General features: G+C 40.3%; 1 protein-coding gene across 1 annotated transcript in view; it reads left to right on the forward strand.

The window, feature by feature from the left end:
- Positions 1 to 5,275: 5,275 nt before the first annotated feature.
- ZSWIM5 (zinc finger SWIM-type containing 5) overlaps positions 5,276 to 15,038 on the forward strand; it is a 186,704-nt gene continuing 176,941 nt past the window's right edge. The window contains exon 1 of the mRNA XM_054490295.2: positions 5,276 to 7,878. Coding sequence (XP_054346270.1) covers positions 7,284 to 7,878 — 595 coding nt within the window. The 5' untranslated portion in view covers positions 5,276 to 7,283. The remainder of the gene's footprint in view (positions 7,879 to 15,038) is intronic.

The raw sequence follows: 15,038 nt of genomic DNA on the forward strand, positions 1-15,038 counted from the left end.
AGACTCGCTGAGGTGATAACTGAGGGTGAGGGGAATTCAGAATGGATAGTGGAAGAAGAAAAAGATGAGTTCCAGTTGTGGCCCCAAGACCAGTTGTAACAATAGGGAATATAGCTCATCCCATTAACTATCCTCTTCTGAGTTTCCCCTCAGGAAGAGAACTGTGGAAGATCTGCTCCCTGATTTTGCATGAAGAAGTAAATTGGTGAGGTAAAAGAGGTGAACTGTGCCAGCCATGAAAATGCTCTTCTCAGATTTCTGGCTGTGGGAGGCATACTTTACTGACCACTTTAGCTGCTGTGCTCCAAAATCTATCCCTGCATTTACCTCTGGATAAATGCTTTCCACAGGCTGCTGCCACCCAATGATTTGGTACAATGAGAAGGAGTACTAAGACAGGTCCATTCCTAGAAGGTGCAGGACTCCTCTGATGGACACATTTGGTCTTGCCTAACTTTCTTAGAACTGTACTGCACTCTAAGACCCTCCCACTCAACCTTCCTTCCTTTCTTTTCTCTTTCATCTGCATTGGGATCTGATGTCTCTTAGTCTTCCCTAGCTCCTAGCTTCCTCTCCATGTTCCCTATTAAGCATAATGTCTAATAAATCTCTTGCACATCTAATCCCATCTTGACTAATTCACACCCTAAATGTCCCTTAGAGGGAGAATAGACAAACAACATGTGGTACATTTATATAGTGGAATACTACTAAGTATAAAAACAGAACAAACTGTCATGAGAATAACATAGGTGACTCTCAATTATTATTATGCTTAATAATAAACCAGACATAAAATAATTTATGCCATATTATTCCATTTAAATGAATAATTGGTATCTTTGGGAGGTGGGTATCAAGCTGAAAGGGACATAAGGGAACTTTCCGGAATGACAGAAACATTCTACATTTTTTTCTATGTAAAGACCTCATGGGTGTGTACATTTGTAAAAAGTCTTCCTAGAAAGCAGACTCAGAGGGGGAAAAAGTCATCAAGCTGTACACCTGAGAATTGTGCCTTTTAATTAAAAGTACTAAAAAAAAAAAAGATTGGTGTTTTGTTTTTTTTTTTTGAGACGGAGTCTGTCTGTCGCCCAGGCTGGAGTGCAGTGGCATGATCTCGGCTCACTATAACCTCTGCCTCCTGGGTTCAAGCGATTCTCCTGAGTAGCTGGGATTACAGGCGCGTGTCACCATGCCCAGCTAACTTTTGTATTTTTAGTAGAGACGGGTTTCACCATGCTGGCCAGGCTGGTCTCGAACTCCTGACCTCATGATCTGTCCACCTTGGCCTCCCAAAGTGCTGGGATTACAGGTGTGAGCCACCGCGCCCAGTGATTTGTGCATTTTAATGCATGAAAATTCCACCTCAATAAAGTATTGAAAAAATAATAAAGGGGATTTATTGGTTCATGTAACTGGATGTCAATAGACTTAGAGGGCTTCAGGGAGGTTTGATTCAGCAGTTTAGCAGTGCCATCGGAAATCTCATTTTTTTTTTTTTTTTTTTTAAACATAAATTTTATTTTATTTTTTTTTAGTTGGGGTCTTGCTCTGTCACCCAGGCTGGCGTGCAGTGGCACAATCATAGCTCACTGCAGCCTCCAACTCCTGGGCTCAAGAAATCCTCACACCTCAGCCTCCCAAAGTGCTGGGATTACAGGCTCTCACCATTCCTAGCTAACTTTTTAATTTTTTGTAGCGACAGAGTCTCATTATGTTGCCTAGGCTGGTCTTGAACTCCTGAGCTCAAGTGATCATCCCGCTTCGGCCTCAGATTTGTAATTTAAATAACAGTAGGGAAACTAAAATAACTAAGTCTATTGTAAGTTCATTAAGTAAATTAAAAAAGAAATATATCCTTGCTAGAAGATGAGTTTTAAATTCTGTTTTCTACAATTATCAGATTTATTTTTTTTCCTGACCTACCCTGAAAACCATTTAAAAACAAATTGTTCTGGAATGTTTTAAACACATGTAAACATACAGAGAGTGGTATAATGAACTCTCATCACCCAACTTGAGAAATTATCAACACATAGCCAATCTTGTTTCTTTTTTTTTTTTTTTTTTTTTTTTTTTTTTTTTTTTTTTTAAGAAATCTCATTTTTTTTTTTTTCATCTTTCCCGTAAGTCTTTTGGTATGTCAGCTTCAACCCAAGCCTGGCTTACCTTTGTATTTACAGCATGCTACCAACAACCTCCTTTTCTGGGTCAAGGCACTAAGAGAATTGCTTTTGTAAGCTCTCTTAAAAGAGTAAGAACTTTCTTCTTTCCTGGAAGTTGCTAGCAAACCACATATCTTATTGGCCCAATAGGTTATGCTCATTCCTGAACCAATCCCTACGACCAGGGAAATGCCATACACTGATTGACTTATCTCTGCCTATCCCTGAATGAATCACTTTAGAATGAGATATGAAATTATGCCAGTTGATCAGACAAGTTAGTGCTTACCCTTGGAGCTAAAGTCCTCTAATTTTATGGCTACTCCATAACTGAAGGAAGATAACCACAAAATCTACCACAAGAAAAATAGCAGAGTTGACTGGACACAGTGGCTCACACCTGTAATCCCAACACTTTGGGAGGCCGAGGTGGGTGGATCACCCGACGTCTGGAGTTCAAGACCAGCCTGGCCAACATGGTGAAACCCTGTCTCTACTAAAAATACAAAAATTAGCCAGGCATGGTGGCCGGCACCTGTAATCCCAGCTACTCAGGAGGCTGAGGCAGGAGAATTGCTTGAACTCAAGGGGTGGGGGTTGCAGTGAGCTAAGATTGCATCATTGCACTCCAGCCTGGGCAACAAGAGCCAAACTCTGTATCAAAAAAAAAAAAAAAAAAAAAAAAAAAAAATAGCAGAGTTGGGTAATAGGTCCAATCAATTCAAATCATGGTCTTCCAGCCAGGCGTGGTAGCTCATATCTGTAATCCCAGCACTTTGGGAGGCCAAGATTGGAGGACTGCTTGAGCCCAGGAGTTTGAGACCAGCCTGGGCAATATAGGAAGACCTTGTCTCTACAAGTGTGGTGGCGAATGCCTGTGGTTCCAGCTACCTGGGAGGCTGAGGTGGTAGGATCGCTTGAGCCTAAGAAGCAGAGGTTTTAGTGAGCCAAGATTGTACCACTGCACTCCAGCCTGAATACCAGAGCCAGACACTGTCTGAAAAAAAAGAAAAAAAAAAAATCAAGCTCTTCCTTTCTAGTTCCTAAATGTTTCTCATTCCCACTTCATTCAGTGTTTATTATATACCCAAACAAAGTGTTATCAGGAAGCACAGGCGTCTATCTTCTACATTTTGAAATAGAAGCCAAAATAAATTTTATTAAATGAATGACTGGGTTGCATACAGTTTGCTTGTCAAATGATACCTAAATCCTCATCTCTGAGTCTCACTCTATCCCTCACCTTCATCTCATCATTTCATTCCACGCAAAGGGGTTGAGGATGTTTCACAAATGCAAATTTAAAGATTTATTTCTAAGGTTGGATCAAAATTTTCCTGACATCAAAGGAATTGTCTTAAGATGTGAGGTATTCTTCCTGGTTATTGATTTTTGGTATTTGTGTTTTCACCCTGGAGATTGCAATGCTGTAAAAGAAGTATCTTTAGACTCCCACAGTCTCCTTGAAATATGTCAATTCTCTCATCAGAGAAGAGGGATCAAACAGAGAGAGGTAATACAGGCCCAGAGCCATTGCTAGCCCATATGGTCACTTGGTGAGAATGAGAAAGAGGCACCCAGATGCAACCTGGTTGGTGCAGGGATGGGCAAATGGAGTGCAGGCCAGATTTCAGCCCCTTTTTGCCCAATGTCTAGATATCTTTTCGTCCAATGCCTTCTACAAGCCTTTATTACCTCCTTCCCATACTGTTGGTTTATCTCCGAACTCATCCTTTGCCTCCAGACTTTATCTTTCTCCAGATTCATCCTACATATTTCTGTCTGGTTAATATTCCTAAAACACTGCCTTTTATCATATAACTGTCCTGCTCAAAATACCTTTATTAGCTTCCCTCCACCAACGTAAGAAAATGCAGATTCCTCAAGTTAGCATTTTATAATGCTTTTAAAAGCTTTTCACAATGTCTCCTGTCTCTCTTGCAGTCTTTTCCCACTATTTCTCACCACAAACTTATGGTCCAATTAATCTAGCATTCTTGTTATTCACAACCACATATTGCATATTCCCAAATGTCTTATTTGCCATGTTGTTACCATCTGTATTTATATATTTATGTGCTTATTTTTTATTTATTTTTTTGAGACACAGTCTCACTCTGTCTCCCAGTCTGGCAGTGGTATGATCTCGGCTCAGTGCAACTCTGCCTCCTAGGTTCAAGCAATTCTCCTGCCTCAGCCTCCCGAGTAGCTGGGATTACAGATGCCCACCATCATGACCAGCTAATTTTTATATTTTTGGTAAAGGTGGAGTTTCACCATGTTGACCAGGCTTGTCTCGAACTCCTGGCCTCAAGTGATCCACCCACCTCAGCCTCCCAAAGTGCTGGAATTACAGGTGTGAGCCACCACGCCCGCCTAACATGGAGCTTATAGTCTATTTTGGGAAACAGACATTAAGCAAATAAACACATAAATATAGGCTAGGTGCCATGGCTCACACTTGTAATCCCAGCACTTTGGGAGGCTGAAGCGGGCAGATCACTTGAAGCCGGAGTTTGAGACCAGCCTGGTCAATGTGGTAAAACTCCATCTCTACTAAAAATACAAAAATTAGCTGGGCATGGTGGCATACATGCCTGTAGTCCCAGCTACTTGGGAGGCTGAGGCAAGAGAATCACTTGAACCCAGGAGGCAGAAGTTGCAGTGAGCCAAGATTGTGCCACTGCACTCCAACCTGGATGTGACAGAGTGAGACTGCATCTCAAAAAAAAAAAAAAAGGCAGTAACTGATTAAATCGGAGTAACATATTCATTGATTCAAAGTGCAAATATTTTCTGAACATCTTCTATGTGGCATTTTGGCAGGTGGTAGAAATAGGCCCTTACATGGAAATGGTTCCTGCCCTTCCACAGCTCATAGCCTAGTTAGGGGGACAGGCATTAAAGGAATATTCATTCTCCCAAAAAACTCTGATAAATTATAGGAAGGAAAATAATGTGTGTTATGGAAGCCTGTAAATGTGGTACCAGATTCAAGGTGGAGTAGGGATTATGCTATTTTGTAGTAATCTATTTATAGATATTTACAGATATAAATCCATTTACCAATATAAACAGTTTTCTTTCTTTTTTTTTTTTTTAGAGATGGTCTTGCTCTGTTGCCCAGGCTAGAGTGCAGTGGCATGATCATAGCTTACTGTAACCTTGAACTCCTGGGCTCAAGCAATCCTCCTACATCAGCCTTCAGGGTAGCTAGGACTACAGGGTATAGGCCACTAATCCCTGCTATTTTTTATTTCTTGTGTAGAGATGGGGTCTCCAGTCTGCTCTGTTGCCCAGGCTGGTTTAGAACTCCTGGCCTCAAGGGATCCTCCACTTTGGCCTCCCAAAGCCTTGGGATTACAGGCATGTGCCACTGCATCTGGCCTAAACAGATACTTATTGAGTACCTACTACACTGAATAAACAAACAATTTGAATTACTTCTAATTCCAGTCAGCCTGGGAAACATAGGGAGACCTCCCCTCTATAAAAATTCAGAATTAGCTGGGTGTGGTGCTGTGCATCTGTAGTCCTAGTTATTCTGGAGGCTGAGATGGGAAGATAGTTTGATTCCAAGAGTTTGAGGTTGCAGTGATCACCCCACTGCACTCCGGGCTGGACATCAGAGTGAGATCCTGTCTCTAAAAAAACTTTTTTTAAAGTGAATTATTTCTAATTCTTACAACATTTATGTGTAGAAGCATTATTACTAGCTCCCTTTTACAAATGATTTAATTGAATCATGAATAGCATCACATGCAGCAAGTGTGATTCACACCCAATTCTGACTCTATAGCCTGCGCTCTTTAATTCTGAGATTACAGCAAAACCAAACTGTGGCTCCAGCCTGTCTCCATTTACTCTCTTCTTACTCTTACTTTATCCTACACTCTAAATCTCGTTCACTTTGAAGGGCAAACTCAACTACAGAAACTCTTTTAATACAGTTCTTGGAAAGTTTTAAAGTTGTAGAGATTAGTTTGTCAGCAAATTCTGAAATAATCTGAGCTTTCTTGATCGAGCAAGAGACAGTCACTTAGAATTGCGTGTTGTTTATGGAGTTAGTGATGAAGTTGCCATTCTTGAGCACCCACTATGTGCCAGGCAGAGGATAAATTATAGTGAAGGAAACAGACATGATTCTCACTCTCATGGAGTTGACAGTCAGACATTAAACAAATATATAAAAATACAACTATGTAAAGGTGTAGAAGACTGAGCCAAGTGAGGAAAACATGAAAGACCTAATTCAGATTGGAGGTAGGGGATCAGAGAATTCTACCAAAAAACACACAAAAAGTGTTTTGTATCCTAGGATGCAAGGTGCTAAACCCTCCAAAAGACCCCACCAGGATGCAGCCCCCGTGGCGATAAGATCTTGATGCCCCATTGTCAAGGGGTGGTGCGACTTTGTCCCACTCTGGGGTGGGGTGACCGCCGGCTTTATCCTACATTGTCGTGGCGTGAGGCGAGTTTTCATCATTCGAACTTTCTGATGTTTTCCCCTAATGTCTTCTTTCCCAGCGTCTTTCTGCCAGATCTTCCGCTCTGCTGTGACAGCCTCCTGTCACATCAGTACCGTTGGAGCTGGATTGTTTTTTTCTCCTTGTACCCCGCGAGCCTATAACTTCACGGAGGCGGCTCCTTGGATGGCTTATGGCCCCGCCATTTCATTCAGTCACACAGTCCATTCCTGTCTGGCCGGCGGCAGGTGGGTTGGAGGTGCGCCAGCGGGCGAGCCAGAGCGCGCGGCGCTCCTCTCCCCTCAGCTGCCGCCGGATCCGCGAGAGCGCTCGGCTCGCGTTCTGGGCCGTTTGCGCCTGGAGCGCGCCGCGGGCCCGCGCTCGCTCCCGCCTGTCTTCGCGTCCGCGGCGGCCCGGACAGCGCGCGCCGCCTCACGCTACTCCGCAGGCCGCCCGCGTCTGCCCTCGCGGCGCGCTCCCGGGCCCGGCCGCGGTTCCCCACTCGGGCCGGCTGGCTCGCGGGTTCTCTTGCCCCGCCCCCTTCGGCGCCGCCGCTGGGCGCTTGCGCGGGGCGCGTGGCCGTGGCCGGGGGTCTCCGCCGCAGCCCGAGCCGCCGCCGCCGCCTTAGTCAGTCAGTCAGTCCCCAGCAATGGCGGACGGAGGTGAGCGAGAGGACCTGCTCTCGCCGTCACCGGTCTCTCCGGCCAAGCGGCTGTGTTCGTGGCCCAGCCCGCAGGCTCACCACCCTCGCGGTTCGCCTGGGGCAGCCGGCGGAGGGGCAGGGGGCGTCGGCAGCAGCTGCCTGGTCCTCGGGGCCCGCCCCCACCTGCAGCCGGAGTCCTTACTGGACTGCGCCGCCAAGACGGTGGCGGAAAAGTGGGCGTACGAACGGGTGGAGGAGCGCTTCGAGCGGATCCCGGAGCCCGTGCAGCGCCGCATCGTCTACTGGTCCTTCCCGCGGAATGAGCGGGAGATCTGCATGTACTCCAGCTTCCAGTACCGGGGCGGTCCCGGCGCCGGCGCGGCTGGCGGCGCCGCAGCGGCTTCGCCGGCCGAGGAGGGGCCGCCGCCAACCCCCGGGACCGCCGCTCCGGCCGGCTCCGCCCCCGGGGGCGTCGCGGCTGGGGCATCCCCCGGGCTGGGCGCAGGGGCCGGCGCGGCCGGCTGCGGTGGCGAGGGGCTCCCGTTCCGCCGGGGCATCAGGCTGCTGGACAGCGGCTCCGTGGAGAACGTGCTGCAAGTCGGTATGTGCTCGTCCGGGCGTTCTCGGGTCCTCAGCCTCCTCTTCCGCAGGTGCCTCTTCTCTGCCCGAGCCCTGGGGCCGAGACCCCGGCCTTCTGCCCAACTCCTGTACCCCTGCCGAAGGACGAAAAAGTCACAGAAACTTTTTTCAACCTTTCACTCAGGTCCACCACTGCTCTTTCCTCCACTGACCCTCTACCCCAATTTCTTTTTGTTTGAAGAGTGAATAGATCTCTCTTCTTTACTCTTTCTATTCCCCACACCAAGGCAAAGAGAATGGGGAGGTATGACTTTTTGGATGTAATAATTTCACAAATGTGTTGTCCTAATTTAAGTTTGGAGAGGAGAGGATTGTTAGTAAATCTGGAACAAGCGGTTTTAGAGGGAGCGTTTGAGGGACAGACTGTCAGAGGCAATCTATAGCCCTAGCCGATTGAGTCTCGATGAAATTAACACTGGGAAAAAAGCCCCAACAAAATACTGCATGTTTCAGACAGTTTTAATTGTCTGCGTTAGGATTTTCCCCCTGGACCAGTGATGCTTGGGAATCTAGGCTGCGGACTAACAATAACCGAAGATGGAAATGTGACAGCTTCTCCTCCACACCCCCACCCAAGGAAAAAAAAAAAAGCCATACAATCTGGAGTGGGGGTGGGGTCTCTCTTCCTTGTCAGACTGGGGTAAATCAAAAGCTGGTCACGCTGGGTTTTTCAAATGCTTCTCATTTAACAAGTCCTATTTGCTTTTATCTTTTTGTTATGGAAAAATATATTATACAAATGATTTCTTCCTTTACTCCTCCGGAGCTTCTAGTCAGCTTGTTAATCTTATTAAATATATAAATACAGTGCTTCTGATTTGTGGAATGGTTAAGGAGAAGGATAAAAAAATGACTGATTAACATTGACTTTGCTATATGGAAAATTAAAACACGAATTTTTTTCTATTTGGATTATTATAGCATTCTGGAAGTACATATCTTTATGCGTTTTATTGTACACTATATGCTCGTATTAATTGAAGAAAATACTGATTTTTGAAAGGAGTTGAAGGGAGGTTGTTTTTAGAATTAAGCACAGAGAGACACAAACCCTAGACATCTAGCTCTCCAGGTAAAACCAACATATTTGAAAAATGTTTTTCTTTGAATCGTGCTGTTTCATATAAAGTAATCTGCTTCTGGTTATTGAGAATCATTGATTCCTGTGTTTCTAACCAAAACAACAGCATACCACAATTTGTTTTGCAAATGTGAAATGTAAATTTATCCTGTGCCAGAATATAGTGACAGTGGCTTGAGCAAGTTTTGTTTATTTGAAAGAGGTTAGTCCTTTATTTGTGTGTATTTTTGAAAGAGTGACTTGAATAAATATGTAATTAAGGTGTACAGCTTTAATCCTGAAACACTGAAAACATGAAAATAAATACAATCATTTTCCTATTAGTCTGTAAATTTTAATTTTTCTGAGTTTCAATCATTTAACTTTTAAGATTCTTGTTTCAAATATTTTAAATGGAAAAGGATCAATTTAAGTGGTCGTTTTATAGTAAGAGATGGATGAGGAAGAATTTTCAAACTTGAGGGAGCAAATGAAAGAGAGGAAGAGTTTTGAAGAGGTGTCTATTTTTAAAGTGACTAAAGTGTCACGTTCCAAATGAAATCGGATATTTTGGGTAATCTAGATCATGTTTAAATCAGATATTTCCCCTTTATAATATGAAAGTTAATGTGGTTTTGGAGTTATAGGCTCTCTTATGGTAATTTCAGAAAAGACACATATAAACAAACATGTGTTCTGATTGACTTGAGAAAAGACACATATAAACAAACATGTTTTCTGATTGACTTTGGATTTCAAAGACGAAGACCGGTGAATAAATTTATCACTTTAAGTTTATGCTACTTGAGAACCACGAGCTGTGTAATTTTTATTATTCTGACCTTAATTTAGGTTAATAAATATAGGAGAGAAGGATAGCCTGTTCTGCATCTTTTTGAGTTCTGTATTTTGGTATGAACCACCTTTAATAGACACTCATCCCCCATCTCCTAAACTTAAAGTTATAAGTAAATGACTTAATCTAGAGAGTAGACTTTCTAAAAGTATTGCCAAGAGACGAGTAAGGAAGTGATTCGTATATACCAAGATAGTAATCGTGTTCTTCAGTTTATAACTGCACTTCAAACTCAATTAATTACTAAGTGATGCTAATTAAGAATTCTACATATTTCCTTACTGTTTCTAAACGATGGAACCTCAGATTTGGGAAGTTACTGAAGGCCGATGCTTTAGGAAGAACAGAAAGTTGGAGTATTTCTGTGACAACATCCTTTTAAGACAAAGAGTCATAAAAAAAATAAAAATAAAAATAAAAAAAGAAAAAGAGTCATAAGGGAATTTAATGAAAAAGGGAATTTAAATGAAAAAAGAAAGCACAAACAAAAAAGCCTTCAAGGCAAATAAATTAAAAACAAAAACTTGTAGAAAGAGTAGGTAGATGAAATTCTGTAATTTCTAATTACTTTCCACACGAAGTCTGGTAATGGGAAGTCATGAATTCTGGTTAAAAATTGGATACTTCAGATTTTAAATCAAAACTAAAACTTTTCCAGCTATGCTCAAAGGATACATTTCTTTTATGTAAGTACTGCATCAGAAGTAGTATTCCTTTTAAAAGGGGAAAATTGCAAATTAGTCTCTTCAGGGATGTCTGTAAGTTTGAAGCTATGTCAATAGACTTACAGTCTGATCTCAGTATTGTAAAGGTAATAGAGTTCATATATTTTCAGCGTCTGCATTTTTAACTTGTTTCAGAAGCCCATGGATATAGTAGTAGTATAAACCTTGGGAAAATACTTATTCAGGAGTCTGCAGATGGCATAAGAATAAGACACCTATAATTTACTAACGGTTTTAACATTTTGACCCTTTTGCTATCCACTGTATTTTAAATTGATTTCTTTGTGTTTCGTAAAACTTAAAGAAGCTTTGCTTTTTCTCAGGAAAATCTGAATTGATTGAAGGAAAAAAACATTAACAATTTTTCTCACTTAAACACAGAAATATTATATTTACTTGGATATTAAGTTTTAAAAATTGGGTAAAGGCATGCAGGGGCCTTCTGCGCCTGGTACATCTTAGTTATGTACATATTTATCCAGAAATTTTAAGTAGATTTTGACAGGTGACTTCAACAAAACCCCGTAGTTTTAGTCTACACATTTTTTAGTAAGTACATGATTTGTTCTTGAAGTCTTCAAGACTAGAACCAGAATGCTAAGTATTACCTTATGTGGAAGAGGTACAGTTACAAAGTCAATAATGAAAATATAAAAAGTGGCCCATTTCAGGAAGTTATCTATAACTTAAACATCAAGTAGTAAGTTTAAAATTGTGTACACTTGTATATCATCAATAAACAGGTCTGTGAAATTTTTCCATAGCATAACTTTTATGAAATTTATCAGTAATAAGTATTACAGTTTGTTGATTTTTATATGTAATTTGTTTTAATCTATATTGCTTGGGGGAATAAAAGATATCTACATTGAAAAAACTATGGCATCATATGTGAGTTAGAATGAATAAAATTATTATAAAATTTCATGTGGAGAAAAATGACTTTATTGATATTTAAGATATTCCATCACAGAAGGCAGCTGCATTCCTTTAAGCGGGTGTGCTTTTTAGCATAGAAATTTTTCAAGTTTTAAATCACATTATCTTTTTTTTTTTTTGAGCAATGAGTTCTCTCCCTCCACCCTAACACATCACATATGCACACATTTTAATGTTCAGTAAGTGCTTGTTGAATGACTGAATGTTAAGAATGGATTTCTCAGTGTTGTAAAACAGAGAGAGACCTGAATTTTGAGTATAAGTGGTATTGGAATATATGGGGAAAACTCCAGACTTGTGCATATAATAAACTGATAGCATTAAGTAGTATGAGTGTTACAACTTAGGTGTATCTTCTGTGTTTAACCATCTGTTTTGTGTGAAGAATGGTGATTTATCAATTTCTTCAAATGAAAGCTTTAAATGAATTTTTCTAAAGGTGACTTTCTCAAGGATAGAGCTTTGGATTTTAAAGATGATGGATAAACTAAAGATAGTGAATTTTATTTTAGAGGTTATCTTTATTTTAGGAATTTAAAAAATATATTATTGAAAAGGCTGGAAATTTATGCCTATGGGAAACAATTTTATTTCTCTTGTTTCAATAATGGCAATTAAAAAACGACATTAACTGTCAGTAATCTATTATGGTGAGGGTTATATGAATATATACATGTGTTAAAATGTATGGAACTATACACCAAAAAAGTCAAGTTTACTGTGTGATACCATAGAAAATAAAATTTTAAAAAATCAATGCATTAATATAATGTACAAGAGAAACATATATATTACTATAAAAATGCTGTATTAGTTTCCTATGGCTGCTGTAACAAAGTATCACAAACTGGATTGGCTTAAAACCACAGAAATGTATTGTCTCAGAGTTCTGGAGGCTAGAAATCCAAAATCAAGGTGTTGGCAGTACTATGCTCCTTCTGCAACCTACAGGGGAATCCCTTGTTGCCTCTTGCTAGCTTCTGGTGGTTTGTTGGCTGTCTTTGGCATTCTTTGAGTTGTAGCTGCAAAATTGCAATCTCTGATTTTGTGGTCATGTGGCATTCTCCCTGTGTGTGTCTGTTTTCACATGGCCTTCTTATAAGGACACTGGTCATATTGGATTAGGGGCTCACCCTACTCCAGTATGACCTCATCTCAATCACATATGCAACAACCCTATTTCCAAGGTCACATCATGAGGGACTGAGGTTATGTTCTGAGGTACTGGGGGTTAGGACTTCAGCATATTTTTTGGGGGGTGACATAATTTAGCCCATAACAGCTTCTCATACTTGTTTGTTGTTGCATATCTGAGTTTCATGTGAATTTTAAACTTTATTACATTAAGTATGGCTTAAGTTAGGAAATCACCATGTTAATTTTATTAGGTAAGCATTATTTAGACTTGCTTGATTCAATTTGCATGATTGATTATTTAATCTTAATACATGTGGAATGTTTTTGACAAATAAGTGGTTATTTAAAGGTTAAAATTGTCATTCTTGATAAAAAATGATGACTGTGTGATATAGCACTCAGGGTATACATATATGAATGAATAGATTACTGTGGTTTTTTTTTTCGTGCACACCATTTATAACTCAGCTCTAGAAATGGATAACCTTGAAAGCATATGAACAGTGTTTTAACATCTGTTTCCAAACCCTAAATTACTATGGTTTAGAATTAGTGTTTGATGTTAGAAATAGATAATAATTTATTCCAGATAATTTTTATGTGAATTTTTTTACCTTGTGGTTTATTTATAGGCTCATTTCTTTCTAATATAGGCAGCATGCTTCTTGGACACTTTTAGCCTATCATGGAGCTAGTAGACTAAGAAAATCATACTTATTTAAATATTAGCTGTAGTATTATGTGATTATATGCTAAATTACTCTGTGATAGTTTTTGTAATCATATATAGTCAACTGATTAATTTTTGGTTTTCAGTGTAATTGTTCTCCCCCTTAGGATGTATAATGTGGTTTGTCCTAAGTTGGTGCTCAGTAAGTGTTTATTGAATGAATGAGTAAATTGTCATGTCATTTTTTATCTTTGCGTAGTATGACATGTCTCTTAATTGATTTATATGTAACTGAAGCCTAAAAGATGTACTGGCATTTGTGGCTCAATTTCTGGATGCTTCTGATTTTTAAAGCATTACATAGATAAAAATTATCCTTGAAGCTTATTATTAACTTGTTCTTGGTTCAGTCATTGAATTAACATTTAGTCACTTATTACGTGTAAGGCTCAGTAAATAATTGTTTACCTGTTTTTGGTGGAAGTTTGCATTTTCCTATCTTAGAGTACAAAGTTAGGTTGGGCATCAAAGCCTAAACTAAGGACTACATTACGTTGCCTTCCTTATGTAGGGAGGAAGTTATAAACTGAGTGAATATTTGACTCTGAGAGTTTCTGAAACCTGTTTTTGAAAAGTTCCTTGCATACATGTTTTTTGGTCATTTGCCTGTTCCTTATAATGGAGTGATGAATGTGGTATTTAGGGGAGTATAACATAGTTACCTTATTTAAAAGTAGACTGTTAAGACCAGGCGTGGTGGCTCACTCCCAGCGCTTTGGGAGGCCGAGGCAGGTGGATCATGAGGTCAGGAGATCAAGACCATCCTGGCCAACATGGTGAAACCACGTCTCTACTAAAAATACAAAAATATTAGCCACGTGTGGTGGCGTACGCCTGTAATCCCAGCTACTCAGGAGGTTGAGGCAGGAGAATTGCTTGAAGCCGGGAGGCAGAGGTTGCAGTGAGCCAAGATCGTGCCACTGCACTCCAGCCTGGGCGACAGAGCGAGACTCCGTCTCAAAAAAAAAAAAAAAAAAAAAGACTATTGAAGCAAAAGCTGAAGTACCCTTCTGCCTAGTGGTTTTCTTGCCTTAACAACAGTTGTTTGTATGCTTTGTATAATTTAGTCCTTAGAGAAATACAAATTAAAATTCAAGGAAATACCTACATTACACACACACTAAAATGGTTAAAGAAAAAAAAAGACTGTACCAAATGCTGACAAGTATATGGAGTAACTGGAACTCTCATACATTGCTGGTATGTAATGTATGGCATGAATGCAAAATGGTGCAGCTACATTGGAAAACAATGTCCTATATAGCTAATCATATACTTAAACAAAAGATTCAGCAATCCTACTCTTAGGTATTTACCTGAGATAAATGAAAACATATAAGGGGATTTCAAAAGCTCATGGAAAAATGGAATTAAAGGATAAAAATTAAAAGTATAAACTTTATTTCTCAACATAAACTCCATCAAGTTCAAGAACTTTTGTAAGCAATGATACAAGCCACTTAGCGCATCCCTAAAGAAATGAAGGTCCTCGGAATTCAACCATGTCAATGCAGTCTTTTTTACATTATTGACTGAAGAAAAATTGGTGCCTTTTGAAGATTTTTTTAAAGATTAGGGAACAAAAAGAAGTCAGAAGGAGCCAAATCAGGACTGTTAGGTGGATGCCTAATGATTTCTCATCAAAACTCTCGTAGAATTGTAGTTGTTTGATGAG

This window comes from Pongo pygmaeus, chromosome 1 (genome assembly GCF_028885625.2).
Source record: "Pongo pygmaeus isolate AG05252 chromosome 1, NHGRI_mPonPyg2-v2.0_pri, whole genome shotgun sequence".
NCBI classification, from domain to species: domain Eukaryota; kingdom Metazoa; phylum Chordata; class Mammalia; order Primates; family Hominidae; genus Pongo; species Pongo pygmaeus.